The sequence below is a fragment of the Anolis sagrei genome, chromosome 1 (genome assembly GCF_037176765.1).
Source record: "Anolis sagrei isolate rAnoSag1 chromosome 1, rAnoSag1.mat, whole genome shotgun sequence".
Lineage (NCBI taxonomy): Eukaryota > Metazoa > Chordata > Lepidosauria > Squamata > Dactyloidae > Anolis > Anolis sagrei.
Genome location: NC_090021.1, coordinates 23,361,717 through 23,374,190, shown reverse-complemented (window position 1 = coordinate 23,374,190; position 12,474 = coordinate 23,361,717). Strand labels below are relative to the sequence as shown.

The 12,474-nt window shown below is 43.4% G+C and overlaps 1 protein-coding gene across 1 annotated transcript in view; it reads left to right on the top strand.

Moving 5' to 3' along the window:
- The window catches only part of MAL (mal, T cell differentiation protein), a 44,687-nt gene extending 34,657 nt beyond the window's left edge, over nucleotides 1–10,030 (top strand). Inside the window, exons 3-4 of the mRNA XM_060755100.2 lie at nucleotides 4,751–4,876; nucleotides 9,647–10,030. Coding sequence (XP_060611083.1) covers nucleotides 4,751–4,876; nucleotides 9,647–9,721 — 201 coding nt within the window. The 3' untranslated portion in view covers nucleotides 9,722–10,030. The remainder of the gene's footprint in view (nucleotides 1–4,750; nucleotides 4,877–9,646) is intronic.
- Nucleotides 10,031–12,474: the final 2,444 nt, after the last annotated feature.

Sequence of the window (12,474 nt, the reverse complement as noted above, 5' to 3'; positions counted from 1 at the left end):
CCCCAGCATAATTGTCTTCTCTAGGCTTTCCTGTCTCCTCATGATGTGGCCAAAGTACTTCAACTTTGTCTCTAGTATCTTTCCCTCCAGTGAACAGCCGGGCTTTATTTCGTGGAGGATGGACTGGTTGGATCTTCTCGCAGTCCAAGGCACTCTCAGCACTTTCCTCCAACACCACAGCTCAAAAGCATCGATCTTCCTTCGCTCAGCCTTCCCTAAGGTCCAGCTCTCACATCCGTAGGTTACTACAGGGAATACCATGGCTTTGACTAGGCGGATCTTTGTTGCCAGTCTGATGTCTCTACTCTTCACTATTTTATCGAGACTGGACATTGCTCTCCTCCCAAGAAGTAAGCATCTTCTGATTTCCTGGCCACAGTCTGCATCTGCAGTAATCTTTGCACCTAGAAATACAAAGTCTGTCACGGCCTCCACGGTTTCTCCCTCTATTTTCCAGTTGTCAATCATTCTTGTTGCCATAATCTTGGTTTTTTTGACGTTTAGCTGCAACCCGGCTTTTGCGCTTTCTTCTTTCACCTTGATTAGAAGGCTCCTCATCTCCTCCTCGCTTTCGGCCATCAGAGTGGTGTCATCTGCATATCTGAGGTTGTTAATGTTTCTTCCAGCAATTTTCACCCCAGCTTTGCATTCATCCAGCCCCACACATCGCATGATGTGTTCTGCATACAAGTTAAAAAGGTTGGGTGAGAGTATGCAGCCTTGCCGTACGCCTTTCCCAATCTTGAACCAGTCTGTTGTTCCGTGGTCAGTTCTGACTGTTGCTACTTGGTCCTTGTACAGATTCCTCAGGAGAGAGACAAGGTGGCTTGGTATGCCCATCCCACCAAGAACTTGCCACAATTTATTATGATCCACACAGTCAAAGGCTTTAGAATAGTCAATGAAGCAGAAGTAGATGTTTTTCTGAAACTCCCTGCCTTTCTCCATTATCCAGCGGATATTGGCAATCTGGTCTCTCGTTCCTCTGCCTTTTCTAAACCCAGCTTGAACATCTGGCAACTCTCGCTCCATGTATTGCTGGAGTCTTCCTTGCAGTATCTTGAGCATTACCTTACTGGCATGAGAAATAAGGGCCACTGTACGGAAGTTGGAGCAGTCTTTCACATTTCCCTTTTTTGGTATGGGGATATAAGTTGATTTTTTCCAGTCTGATGGCCATTCTTGTGTTTTCCATATTTGCTGGCAAATGGCATGCATCACCTTGACAGCATCATCTTTTAAGATTTTAAACAGTTCAGCTGGGATCCCGTCGTCTCCTGCTGCCTTGTTGTTAGCAATGCTTCTTAAGGCCCATTCAACTTCACTCCTCAGGATGTCTGGTTCTAATTCATTCACCACACCGTCAAAGCTATCCTCGATATTGTTATCCTTCCTATACAGATCTTCTGTATAGTCTCGCCACCTTCTCTTGATCTCTTCAGCTTCTGTTAGGTCCTTGCCATCTTTGTTTCTTATCATACCAATTTTTGCCTGAAATTTACCTCCAATGTTTCTAATTTTCTGGAAGAGGTCTCTTGTCCTTCCTATTCTGTTGTCTTCTTCCACTTCCATGCATTGCTTATTTAAAAATAGTTCCTTATCTCTTCTGGCTAACCTCTGGAATTGCGCATTTAACTGGGCATATCTCCCCTTATCCCTGTTTCCTTTTGCTTTCCTCCTTTCTTGGGCTACTTCCAGTGTCTCAGCAGACAACCATTTTGCCTTCTTGGTTTTCTTTTTCTTTGGAACGTACTTTGTTGCCGCCTCCTGAACAATGTCGCGGACTTCTGTCCATAGTTCTTCTGGGACTCTGTTTACTAAATCTAGTCCTTCAAATCTGTTCTTCACTTCCACTGTATATTCGCTAGGAATGTTAGTGAGATCATATCTAACTGGTCTGTGTATTTTCCCTGATCTCTTTAGTTTTATTCTAAATTGGGCAAGAAGAAGTTCGTGATCTGAGCTACAGTCAGCCCCAGGTCTTGTTTTCACCGACTGGATGGATGTCCGCCACCTTTGGCTGCAAAGGATGTAGTCAATCTGATTTCGGTGTTGACCATCTGGTGAGGTCCATGTATAAAGCCGTCTTTTAGGTTGTTGGAAGAGAGTATTCGTTATACACAGCGAGTTTTCCTGGCAGAATTCTATCAGCCTGCGTCCCGCTTCATTTTGTTCTCCCAGACCATGCTTGCCTGTGATCCCAGTTGTCATTTGACTTCCCACCTTGGCATTCCAGTCTCCTGTAATGAAAATAATGTCTCTTTTTGGTGTATTATCCAGTAGGTCCTGCAGATCCTCATAGAACTGATCTACTTCTGCTTCTTCAGCAGCTGTGGTTGGGGCGTATATTTGGATCACTGTGATGTTGAAAGGCTTTCCTTGCACTCGAATTGAGATCATTCTGTCATTTTTTGGGTTGTATCCAAGCACCGCTTTAGTGAATTTCTTATTAATTATGAAGGCTACTCCATTTCTTCGATGTTCCTCTTGTCCACAGTAGTAGATCTGGTGGTCATCTGATGTGAAGTGGCCCATTCCAGTCCATTTCAGTTCGCTGACCCCCAGAATGTCTATCTTTAGTCTTGACATCTCACCAATAACAACATCCAATTTGCCCTGGCTCATAGATCTTACATTCCAGGTTCCTATGGTGTGTTGATCTTTAGAGCATCGGATTCGTCGTTCGCCTCCAGTACCGTCGGCCGCTAGCCTTCCTTTCGGCTTTGAGCTAGCTGCGTCATCACATCTGGGGCTAGTTGAACTTATCCTCTGCTCCTCCCCAGTAGCATTTTGGCCATCTTCCGACCTGGGAGTCCCATCTTCCAATGGCATACCGACATATCTCTGGTTGTACTGGTCCATTTAGTTTTCTTGGCAAGGATACTGGAGTGGTTTGCCATTGCCTTCCCCAGGGATCACGCTTGGTCTGACCTCTCTGCCACAACCGTCCCGTCTTGGGTGGCCCTTCACGGTTTCGCTCATGACATCATTGAGGTGCTCAAGCTCCAGCGCCCCGACAAGGCGGTGATCCTTTGCTGGAGGTTAGACTATATACTTCATGGAATTCCTTGGTCAAAGTGCTCTATAACTCAAAAGAATAAACTTTCCAAGGTTGCAAAAGACAAAATGGTGCACTTCCCTAGGCCCTGTACAAAACCCAACTATGTCTATGGGTAACTGCACTGAAGAGGGGCAGGCTATTTTAGGAGGAGCAGGTTAGGTGCATGGTATAGCTCTCCACTCAATCTGCTTTGCTGATGCCACTCAACACTGCCTGGCTGAGGCCCCATCTACACTGCCATATAATCCAGTTTTTGAATCCAGATTATCTGCTTCAAACTGGATTCCATGACAGTTTAGATTAACATAATCATAGAATCATTGAATCATAAAGTTGGAAGAGAACTCATGGGCCATGCAGTCCAACCCTCCTTCCAAGAAGCAGGAAGATTGCATTCAAAGCACCCCTGAGAGTGGCCATTCAGCCTCTGTTTAAAAGCCTCCAAAGAAGCAGACTCCACCACACTCTGGGGCAGAGAGTTCCACTGCTGAACAGCTCTCACAGTCAGGAAGTTCTTCCTCATGTTCAGATGGAATCTCCTCTCCTGTAGTTTGAAGCCTTTATTTTGTGTCCTAGTCTCCAGGGCAGCAGAAAACAAGCCTGTTCCCTCCTCTCTATGACTTCCCCTCACATGTTTATACATGGTCCTCATCATGTCTCCTCTCAGCCTTCTCTTCTGCAGGCTAAACATGTCCCACTCTTTAAGCCACTCCTCATAGGACTTCTTCTCCAGACCCTTGATCATGTTAGTCGCCTTCCTCTGGACACATTCCAGCTTGTCAACATCTCCTTTCAATTGAGGAGCCCAGAATTGAACACAGTATTCCAGGTGTGGTCTGATCAAGGCAGAATAGAGGGGTAGCATGACTTCCCTGGATCTAGACACTAGACTCCTATTTATGCAGGCTGACTATTTATGCAATCCCATTTTCTTTGTCATGTCAGGAGTGACTTGAGAAACTGCAAGTTTCTTCTGGTGTGAGAGAATTGGCCGTCTGCAAGGATGTTGCCCAGGGGACGCCCAGATGATTTGATGTTTTTATCATCCTTGTGGGAGGCTTCTCTCATTTCCCTGCATGAGGAGCTGGAGCTGATGGAGGGAGCTCATCCGCCTCACCTGCGACCTGTCGGCCTTCAGTCCCAATGGCACAGGGGTTTAACCCACTGCGCCACCCATACAAAGTAATCTTAATTCAGGAACTGGATTATATGACTGTGTAGATCCAGCCTACGCCAATTGCCTATTTTTGCCTAAGCATAGGACAAGGGCCCCAGTGGCCTCTACCAAAGCAATAACAATTCTTGTGTGATGGAGGCTCCTTCTTTGAAGGCTTTTAAGCAGAGGCCGGATGGCCATTTGTCAGGAGTGCTTTGAATGCGATTTTCCTGCTTCTTGGCAGGAGGTTGGACTGGATGGTCCACGAGGTCTCTTCCAGCTTTATGATTATATGATTCTTGCTTCCTTTTGAGGAAAAAAGTGTCACAAACTTCCCTCAGAAAACCATACATAACCTTTGAAGATATTTACTGAACAATATAGTAGATGAAATGGCTACTGATGAACATGAATGCAAAATGAGCTTCCTGCTTGGATCAGGCGTTTATTGCAGCACAAAGAGGGAAGGGGGCAATTGCAGCCTTTGCCTGGATGTTTGTTTGGTTTCTTAGAATCTCTGGTCTTTTTTCCAGGATGCTTTCTACCAAGTAATTGCTACGATCTTCTACTTGAGTGCGTCAGTTTTGCAAGCCTATATCACGTACCATATGAAGAATCAGGCTCCATACAAAAACTACCAGATAGATATTGCAGCAGTGGTGAGTAAGGACATTGTCTTTTCAATTAGCATCTTGACATTGAAACAGTGACACTGGTTGATTTAATTTTAAAACACTGGCCACACAGGTGCCCTGATTAATCAAATGGCAGTGGCAGATGATGAGGGTGATGATGATGAAGAGGATGCTTTCATCAAACATTGCAGCAGTAAGCTCAATATACAGTTAGTCCTTCACATTCTCTGAACGCCCTTCCACACAGCCCTATATCCCAAAATATCTAGGCAGAAAATCCTGCAATATCTGTTTTGAACTGGGTTATCTGAGTCCACACTCAGATAATGTGGGATTTTCTGCCTTGATATTCTGGGATATAGGGCTGTGTAGAAGGGCCCTGAGTTAAGGGAAGCAGGACACCAGTGTACACAGGAATAAAAATAAAAAAATTAAAAATTATTTTAAACTTGAGAAAACACTTCGCTAGGAATCTCTAGATCAGCTTTTCTCAACCTGAGGGTTGGACCACTGGTGGGGGGGAGGGGGGTGCGAGAGATCACCAAAGACCATCAGAAAACATATTTCTGATGGTCTTAGGAACGGCTTTGGCAAAGAAGGCTGAAAATCTCTCCACCTGTCATTTCCTTCCTTTTTGGAAACAGATGGTGAATCCTCCCACCAAAAACCCTCCTCTGCTGTGATTGGCCAGCCTCTCAGCCAGCCCCTCTCATTGGTGGGCTTCAGAATGATCATTGATTGTAGTTGAAGTATAATTCCTAGCAACTGCAACTCCCAAATGTCAAGGTCTATTTCCCCCAGACTCCATCAGTGTTCACATTTGAGCATACTGAGTACTCGTGCCAAGTTTGGTCCAGATCTATCATTGAATCCACCATGCTCTCTGGATGTAGGTGAACTAAAACTCCAAAACTCAAGGTCAATTGCCACCAAACCCTTCCAGTATTTTCTGTTGGTCATGAGAGTTCTGTGTGCCAAGTTTGGTTGAATTCCGTCATTGATGGAGTTCAGAATGCTTTTTGATTGTAGGTGAACTATAAATCTCAGTAACTACAACTCCCAAATGACAAAATCAAACCTTCCCCCCTCCTGCAACCCCACCAGTATTCAAATGTGGGAGTATTGGGTATTTGTGCCAAATTTGTTCTAGTAAATGAAATACATTCTGAATATCAGATATTTACATTGTGATTCATAAGAGTAGCAAAATTACAGTTATGAAGTAGCAACAAAAAATAATGTTATGGTTGGGGGTCACCACAACATGAGGAACTGTATTAAGGGGTCGTGGCATTAGGCAGGTTTGGGAACACTGCTCTAGATCCTCCAACTCAATCTTGTGGTCTTCTTCCACAGGAAGTTGACTATAAAGCCCCATTGGAGGACTTAGAGATTCCTAGTAATCCTCAAATAATCAAATAATCTTCAAATAATCCAATCTGCAATACTCAAACTTACAAATGTGGAAAGCCAAATGCACATGATCTGATACAAATATGCATTTGATTTGATTTGATTTGATGTGTTAATATCTTACCATTCTCCCAGCACAGGACTCAAAGCAGCTTTTAGCAATATAAAGCCTTCGACAATACAATTTAAAACAAGTTGAGGAACAGTTCTATTCACAAAAGTTAAAAGAAAACAATTAAACCAACACATGGATGTTTTTTGAATCAGAAACATTCTTATCTTTGTATCCATATTTATGAAATTTACTGATGAGTAAATTAGGTGAAATTTAAATATAGTTTTCATTTTCTGTCTTACTTTTTAATAAACATGTCATGGGTTTGTCTCAATTAAGACCACCATGCAACATAGGTGAGGTTTCAACTCCCCAATCCCAATTGTCTCCCCTAAATTCTCCATCTTTGCTGGATCCAGAAAATAAAGGAGGAAAGCTACCCCTGTCTTCTCAATTGCTATAATGTTTTTGGCTTGTTTGCACTGAAGTAGGGGTTATGTTAGAGAAAAAAAGCATATAGGCTAGTCCGAGTTAATTTCCCTCTATCCTGGGTGCAATGATCCCAATTCAACTAGCCCCTTCCCTGCCCTCATTGTTTGGGAAAGAGAACAAAAACAAAGATGCCTTCCTGTTCCTGGGCATGTCTTCCGTTTCTTTGGAAGCACAAGAAAATCTGTTCAACACAAAAGCCTGCTTTTGTATGCATCCAAACTTGCCTCCTTGCCTTGGACAGAATGTATGTGTGGTAGGGTGTGCAGGCAGACAGGCCTGGAGCTCAGCTGCAGGCATGCTCCGGGCCTGCCTACACACCCCACCACACAAACACTCTCAGAGAGTGCATGTGTGGTGGGGCGTGCAGGCAGGCAGGCCCAGAGCGTGCCTGCAGCTGAGCGCCTATTACTCTAGAGCAGTGGTTCTCAACCCTCCTAATGCCACAACCCCTTAATACAGTTCCTCATGTAGTGGTGACCCCCAACCATAACATTATTTTCGTTGCTACTTCATAATTGTAATTTTGCTACTGTTATGAATCATCATGTAAATATGCAGGATGTATTTTCATTCACTGGACCACATTTGGCACAAATACTGAATACTGGTGGGGTTGGGGGAGGAGGCTGATTTTGTCATTTGGGAGTTGTAGTTGCTGGGAGTTATAGTTCACCTATAATCAAAGAGCATTCTGAACTCCACTAATATTGGAATTGAACCAAACTTGGCACACATAAAAAAACTCATGACCAATAGAAAATACTGGAAGGGTTTGATGGGCATTGACCTTGAGTTTTGGAGTTATAGTTCACCTACATCCAGAGAGAACTGTGGACTCAAACAATGATGGATCTGGATCAAACTTGGCACGGATACTCAATATGCCTAAATGTGATCACTGGTGGAGTTTGGGAAAAATAGACCTTGATATTTGGGAGTTGTAGCTGCTGGGATTTATAGTTCACCTACAATCAAAGAGCATTCTGAACCCCACCAGTAATATAATTGGACCAAACTTCCCTCATAGAGCCCCCATGACCAACAGGAAAAACTGTGTTTTCAGATGGTCTTTGGTGACCCCTCTGACACTCCCTCGTGACCTCTCCAGGGGTCCCGACCCCCAGGTTGAGAAACACTGCTCTAGGCTAAGAGGCACTTGGCTGTAAGCACTAGCAGGCCACTAGCAGGCGCACGCATTTTCTGGACCTGCCTGCATGCCATGCCACACACGCATTCTCTTTCCAAGGAGAGTGCATGTGTGATGGGGTGTGCAGGCAGGCCACAAAAACACGCACCCCTATCAGTACCTACAGCCGAGGACCTCTTGCTCTAAAAGTAGAAACAGCAGGTGCCAGATAAGAAAAATGCATGCTGGGAAGGGGAGCCAATGGGTGGGAAGCTCCCCTGCCCCCATAATGGTCCAAAAGAACCGAAAACAACCCTCCCAATTTTGGGAGGCTTACAAATAATAGATCGGGGTCCCCAATGAAAGATGGGACATGAAACAGGACAAGGTTTCTATAGAATGCACATGTCTATTAGAACGTTGCTTGATCCTGGTTCAATCTGCAGCTAGAATAATCCACTTCTTTTTACCATAATGCCTGGAATCTCTCACTTACCAGTATGGAACTTCTTGTTGAGCACTGTAGTTCGCAGAATCCTTTGCCTTTGGGCTACCTTTTTTAGATGCAAAAAGTAACTTGCCAAAACTCTTGGCTCTAATATCATGACTTGTTCATTTAGTACAATATTCCCTCCTGATTTATGATGACTCTCTTGGCAAGATTTATCAAAAGAAGTTTTCTTTTGGCTTCCTCTAAGTTTAAGGACTTCATCAAACAAAAACGGGAAGAGAAGGGAAAAGTGGCGGAAACAATCTTCTTTCATTCCCTACTGTGCGGTTCCATCTTTAGGGATGGCAGCCATCTCATGTGCTTTCCCTGCCATTCCTCACTTCCATCCAGCTTCTACTCATTTTCTCTTGTTGGGTGTCAGGTAGCATCTGACTCCTGAAACTTCCCTTCATTTCTCTGTAATGCCGCAACAAAGTTCCACAGAAAACCATTAGAAGTGGCCTTGTGTCATGGGATGGTCTCTGTGGGACTCTGTTTTGGTAGCGCAGAGAAATGGTGAGAAGAGGGTTAGGCTTAGGGTTAGGATGATTTGGTCAAGGCCACCTAATGGGTTTCTGTGACTCAGCGGGAAATCAAACCCTGGTCTTTCTAAATCCTGTTCAAACTGCTACACTATGTTGGCTCTCTTGTAGCATGTGCTGCCTAGTTTAGGCCTTTTCCTTAAGATGCCAGAAACCGAAACCCAGGCCTTTAGGTAAAACATATATATGGCTACTGAGCCCCCTCTCCGGTTTAATGGCAGACACAATTCCTTGTACAAGGAATTGGATAAGATTTGACACTGTGCTTGCTTGCTGCTAGATATAAAAATGGTGCCTTCACTAGGTGGTGCAGACATACAACTGTATTAACTATAGGTTTAATTTACTCTGGTTTGATTAATAGTATGCAAGGTCAAAATCAATGTTAACTGTTACTAGCTTGTCATTGGAATTGTGAATATGCTTTGAATTAGTCCAAGCATTAAGGGAATGATTTAAAGTGTCAAATGGTGTCCAGAAAATAGGCTCAGCACTTTGGATAGCTATTTTAAAGCTTGCTCTAAACCCCAGAATAGATTAACTACCCTATTTGCCATGGGATCCACCTGACCCTATCAGGAAAACAACCACATGGGAAACAAGTGGCAAAACAAACACCCCTGAACTAGGTTTGTTAAATCCACATGGTAAATTCTCTTTTTTCTCCCTCTCTTAGGTTTTTGCCTATGCAGTCACACTGACGTACTTTATCCATATGGTGTTCTCGCTAGTGAGATGGAAATCATCTTAAAACTCTCAAATGTCCCTTTAAAAATGGATTTTGCAGTCTAATTTAGCCCGTTCATAGACATGTGCCTCAAGAACTGTCTTTCTTTGGAGATTTTGTGTATGCAGTGGTGTATACTTTACTGTATTTTAACAGGAAAATCCTTGAGTATGTATTTTTACCTTAATTCCATCCCTCTTTACCATTTCTTGAGTCTTCATCAGATAGCTTTCAGAATGTAGAAAAACTGGAAACTCTATTAAATATATTTGTGTTTAAATGCTTTTACAAACGTAGAAGTTGGATTTGTACAAATAAAACACTACAAGTAAATGTTGTTTGTGCCCCTTTGCCTTTTATTGTTTATACATTTTCCTGTTTTGGCTATTACCTACATGAGCTGTGAGCGAGGGAGACAATTTCCACATTATAACACAAGGGTAGAACAAACAAAACGGGGTTGTGGAAAAGCTTGACAAGAATATCTCACTGTTAAGGTGGGCTTGGGAGGTTGGGCCAGGAGATGTACCTTTTTATTACACAATCATAACCAAGGCCCCATCTACATGGACCATTTCATGCAGTTGACAGCTTAAGCGACTGAGGGGGGAAAGGAAGGGGTCCGAGGCTGTTAAGAATTGTGCGAATTGAAGACAAAAACTCCTGGAGGGCTGAAATTTGCCAATGCCTGAGATACATGATGGGAACATTGTGGGATTAGCAACTATTTATGCATTTTGCCCAACAGAAGCAGGGGACAGACTAATATTTGGATGCGTATTGAGAAGTCTTGGCACTGCCTTTTCCTCTCCTTTGCTTTGGTTTCTCCTGTTCATAGATTTTCCCAATAATGTAGACACCTTCCTTTGTATTCATTTGTGGGTGGAGCATAACACCCCCCAGAGTCCAGTCTTAAGTGGTCTATTCAATTTCCCTGTATAGAGCTCTCTTGCTGGACTCCTCCCTTTTCTACAGTTACTAGAGGGTTGGGGCATTGTCTGGTAATCCTAGGCCAAGTAATCGAAAAACAGGCATTCTTAGCACCTACATTTAGCAGTACTTTTATACGAGCAGTCCAAGAGGCAACAGAAGCTTTTGGCCAGTCTAAGTTTCACAAGGAAGAAGATTGAGACAGTTTATAACCATCGCTTTGCACCAGAGGCAAGAGACTTTCAAAAATTCCAGAAATATGACTACAACCAGCAAAATCTCCTTTTGTAATGTATTGTTTTAAGTTACCTTATGATAATCCCAGGAGGAGTTAACGCTTTATTCATCTTGCTTTAGTAAACTCATTTGGTTATCTTTTCACCTTGCCTAAAGTGCCTCTGTCTGCTAAGGCTCTTAATCTTAACAGGAGGTATCAGATTTTGTTGTTGTTTATTTGTTCAGTCGTTTCTGACTCTTCGTGACTTCATGGACCAGCCCACCCCGAGCTCCCTGTCAGCTGTCACCACTCCCAGCTCCTTCAGAGTCAAGCCAGTCACTTCAAGGATACCATCCATCCATATTTCCCTTGGCGAGTAAAGCCAGACAATATAGTTTTCCCAAAGGCTTGGGCATGCCATCACACATATGGTGTTGCTTTGGTGTTGGTTTGCCTCCTTCGTGCAATAAAGTCCCAAGAAAATATACCAGCTCTCTAAGCCACTCGTCACTAGTTTTCTCTCTCTACAGCATACCTCATCTAGCAATGAAGATAAAATTTCAGAGCAATATCTCACATGCTTATGGGATCTGAGATCTGTAATTTCCCTCAAAAGCAGGACTCAAAGATTTGGGATGACTATGAAATTAAAACAAATACAGTACCATGCCAAAATAAGCCACCCCATAAGTAAAGGGAAAGGTTGTCCCCTGAAATTAAGTCCAGTCATGTCTGACTCTGGGGTGTGGTGCTCATCTCCATTTCTAAGCCAAAGAGCCAGCGTTGTCCGTAGACACCTCCAAGGTCATGTGGCCGGCATGACTGCATGGAGCGCTGTTACCTTCCCGCCTATTGATCTACTCACATTTGCATGTTTTCGAACTGCTAGGTTGGCAGAAGCTGGGCTGAAAGCGGAAGCTCACGCCGCTCCCCGGAATCGAACCTGCGACCTTTCGATCAACAAAATCAGCAGCTCAGTGCTTTAACCCACTGCGCCACCGGGGGCTCCAAGCCACCCCATACAGTATGTATAAACTACAAGGACTCTAATATCTATGGACAAATAATGCCTGAACTTTTAATGAACCAAGATCGGGAGGACCCTTTCTATACATTCCCTCACTTATTAAATGGCTGTCTAGTTACAGATTCATGCAATAAATTCTTACAGAACAAGTGGAACAAAAGATAATCTGGTATCTCGATCTGAGGAGAAGGCCTTGCCCCCCAAAGAGCAGAGCCCAATAAACGATGTGTGCTTTAGCCCCACTTCTGTCAAACAATGAGAAATATGTAGCAAAACTGCTTCGGGGAGAAAATTCTTAGTCAGACCTGGTACCTGTCATGTACACAGTCTGCAGAATGGCAGGTTATTAGAATGTGATGGATGGCTCCTCAGTAAGGTGTGGCCAGGGCTGGCTGAGTGCTTTAAGAGCCAGTTTGAACCAGGAAAAATACAGTTCTCTTGAATTAATCCCGAAATAGCTATAAAAGCATCATTTACTACAAATAGGAAGGATATAAAAAAAGAAATTAAAGCTGGAAAGTTTCTTCACTTACAATGTCAAGGCAATGTCATTTTCTAGCTCTATAGTATATACACAATTATTTGAACTATAATAAGGTGGGT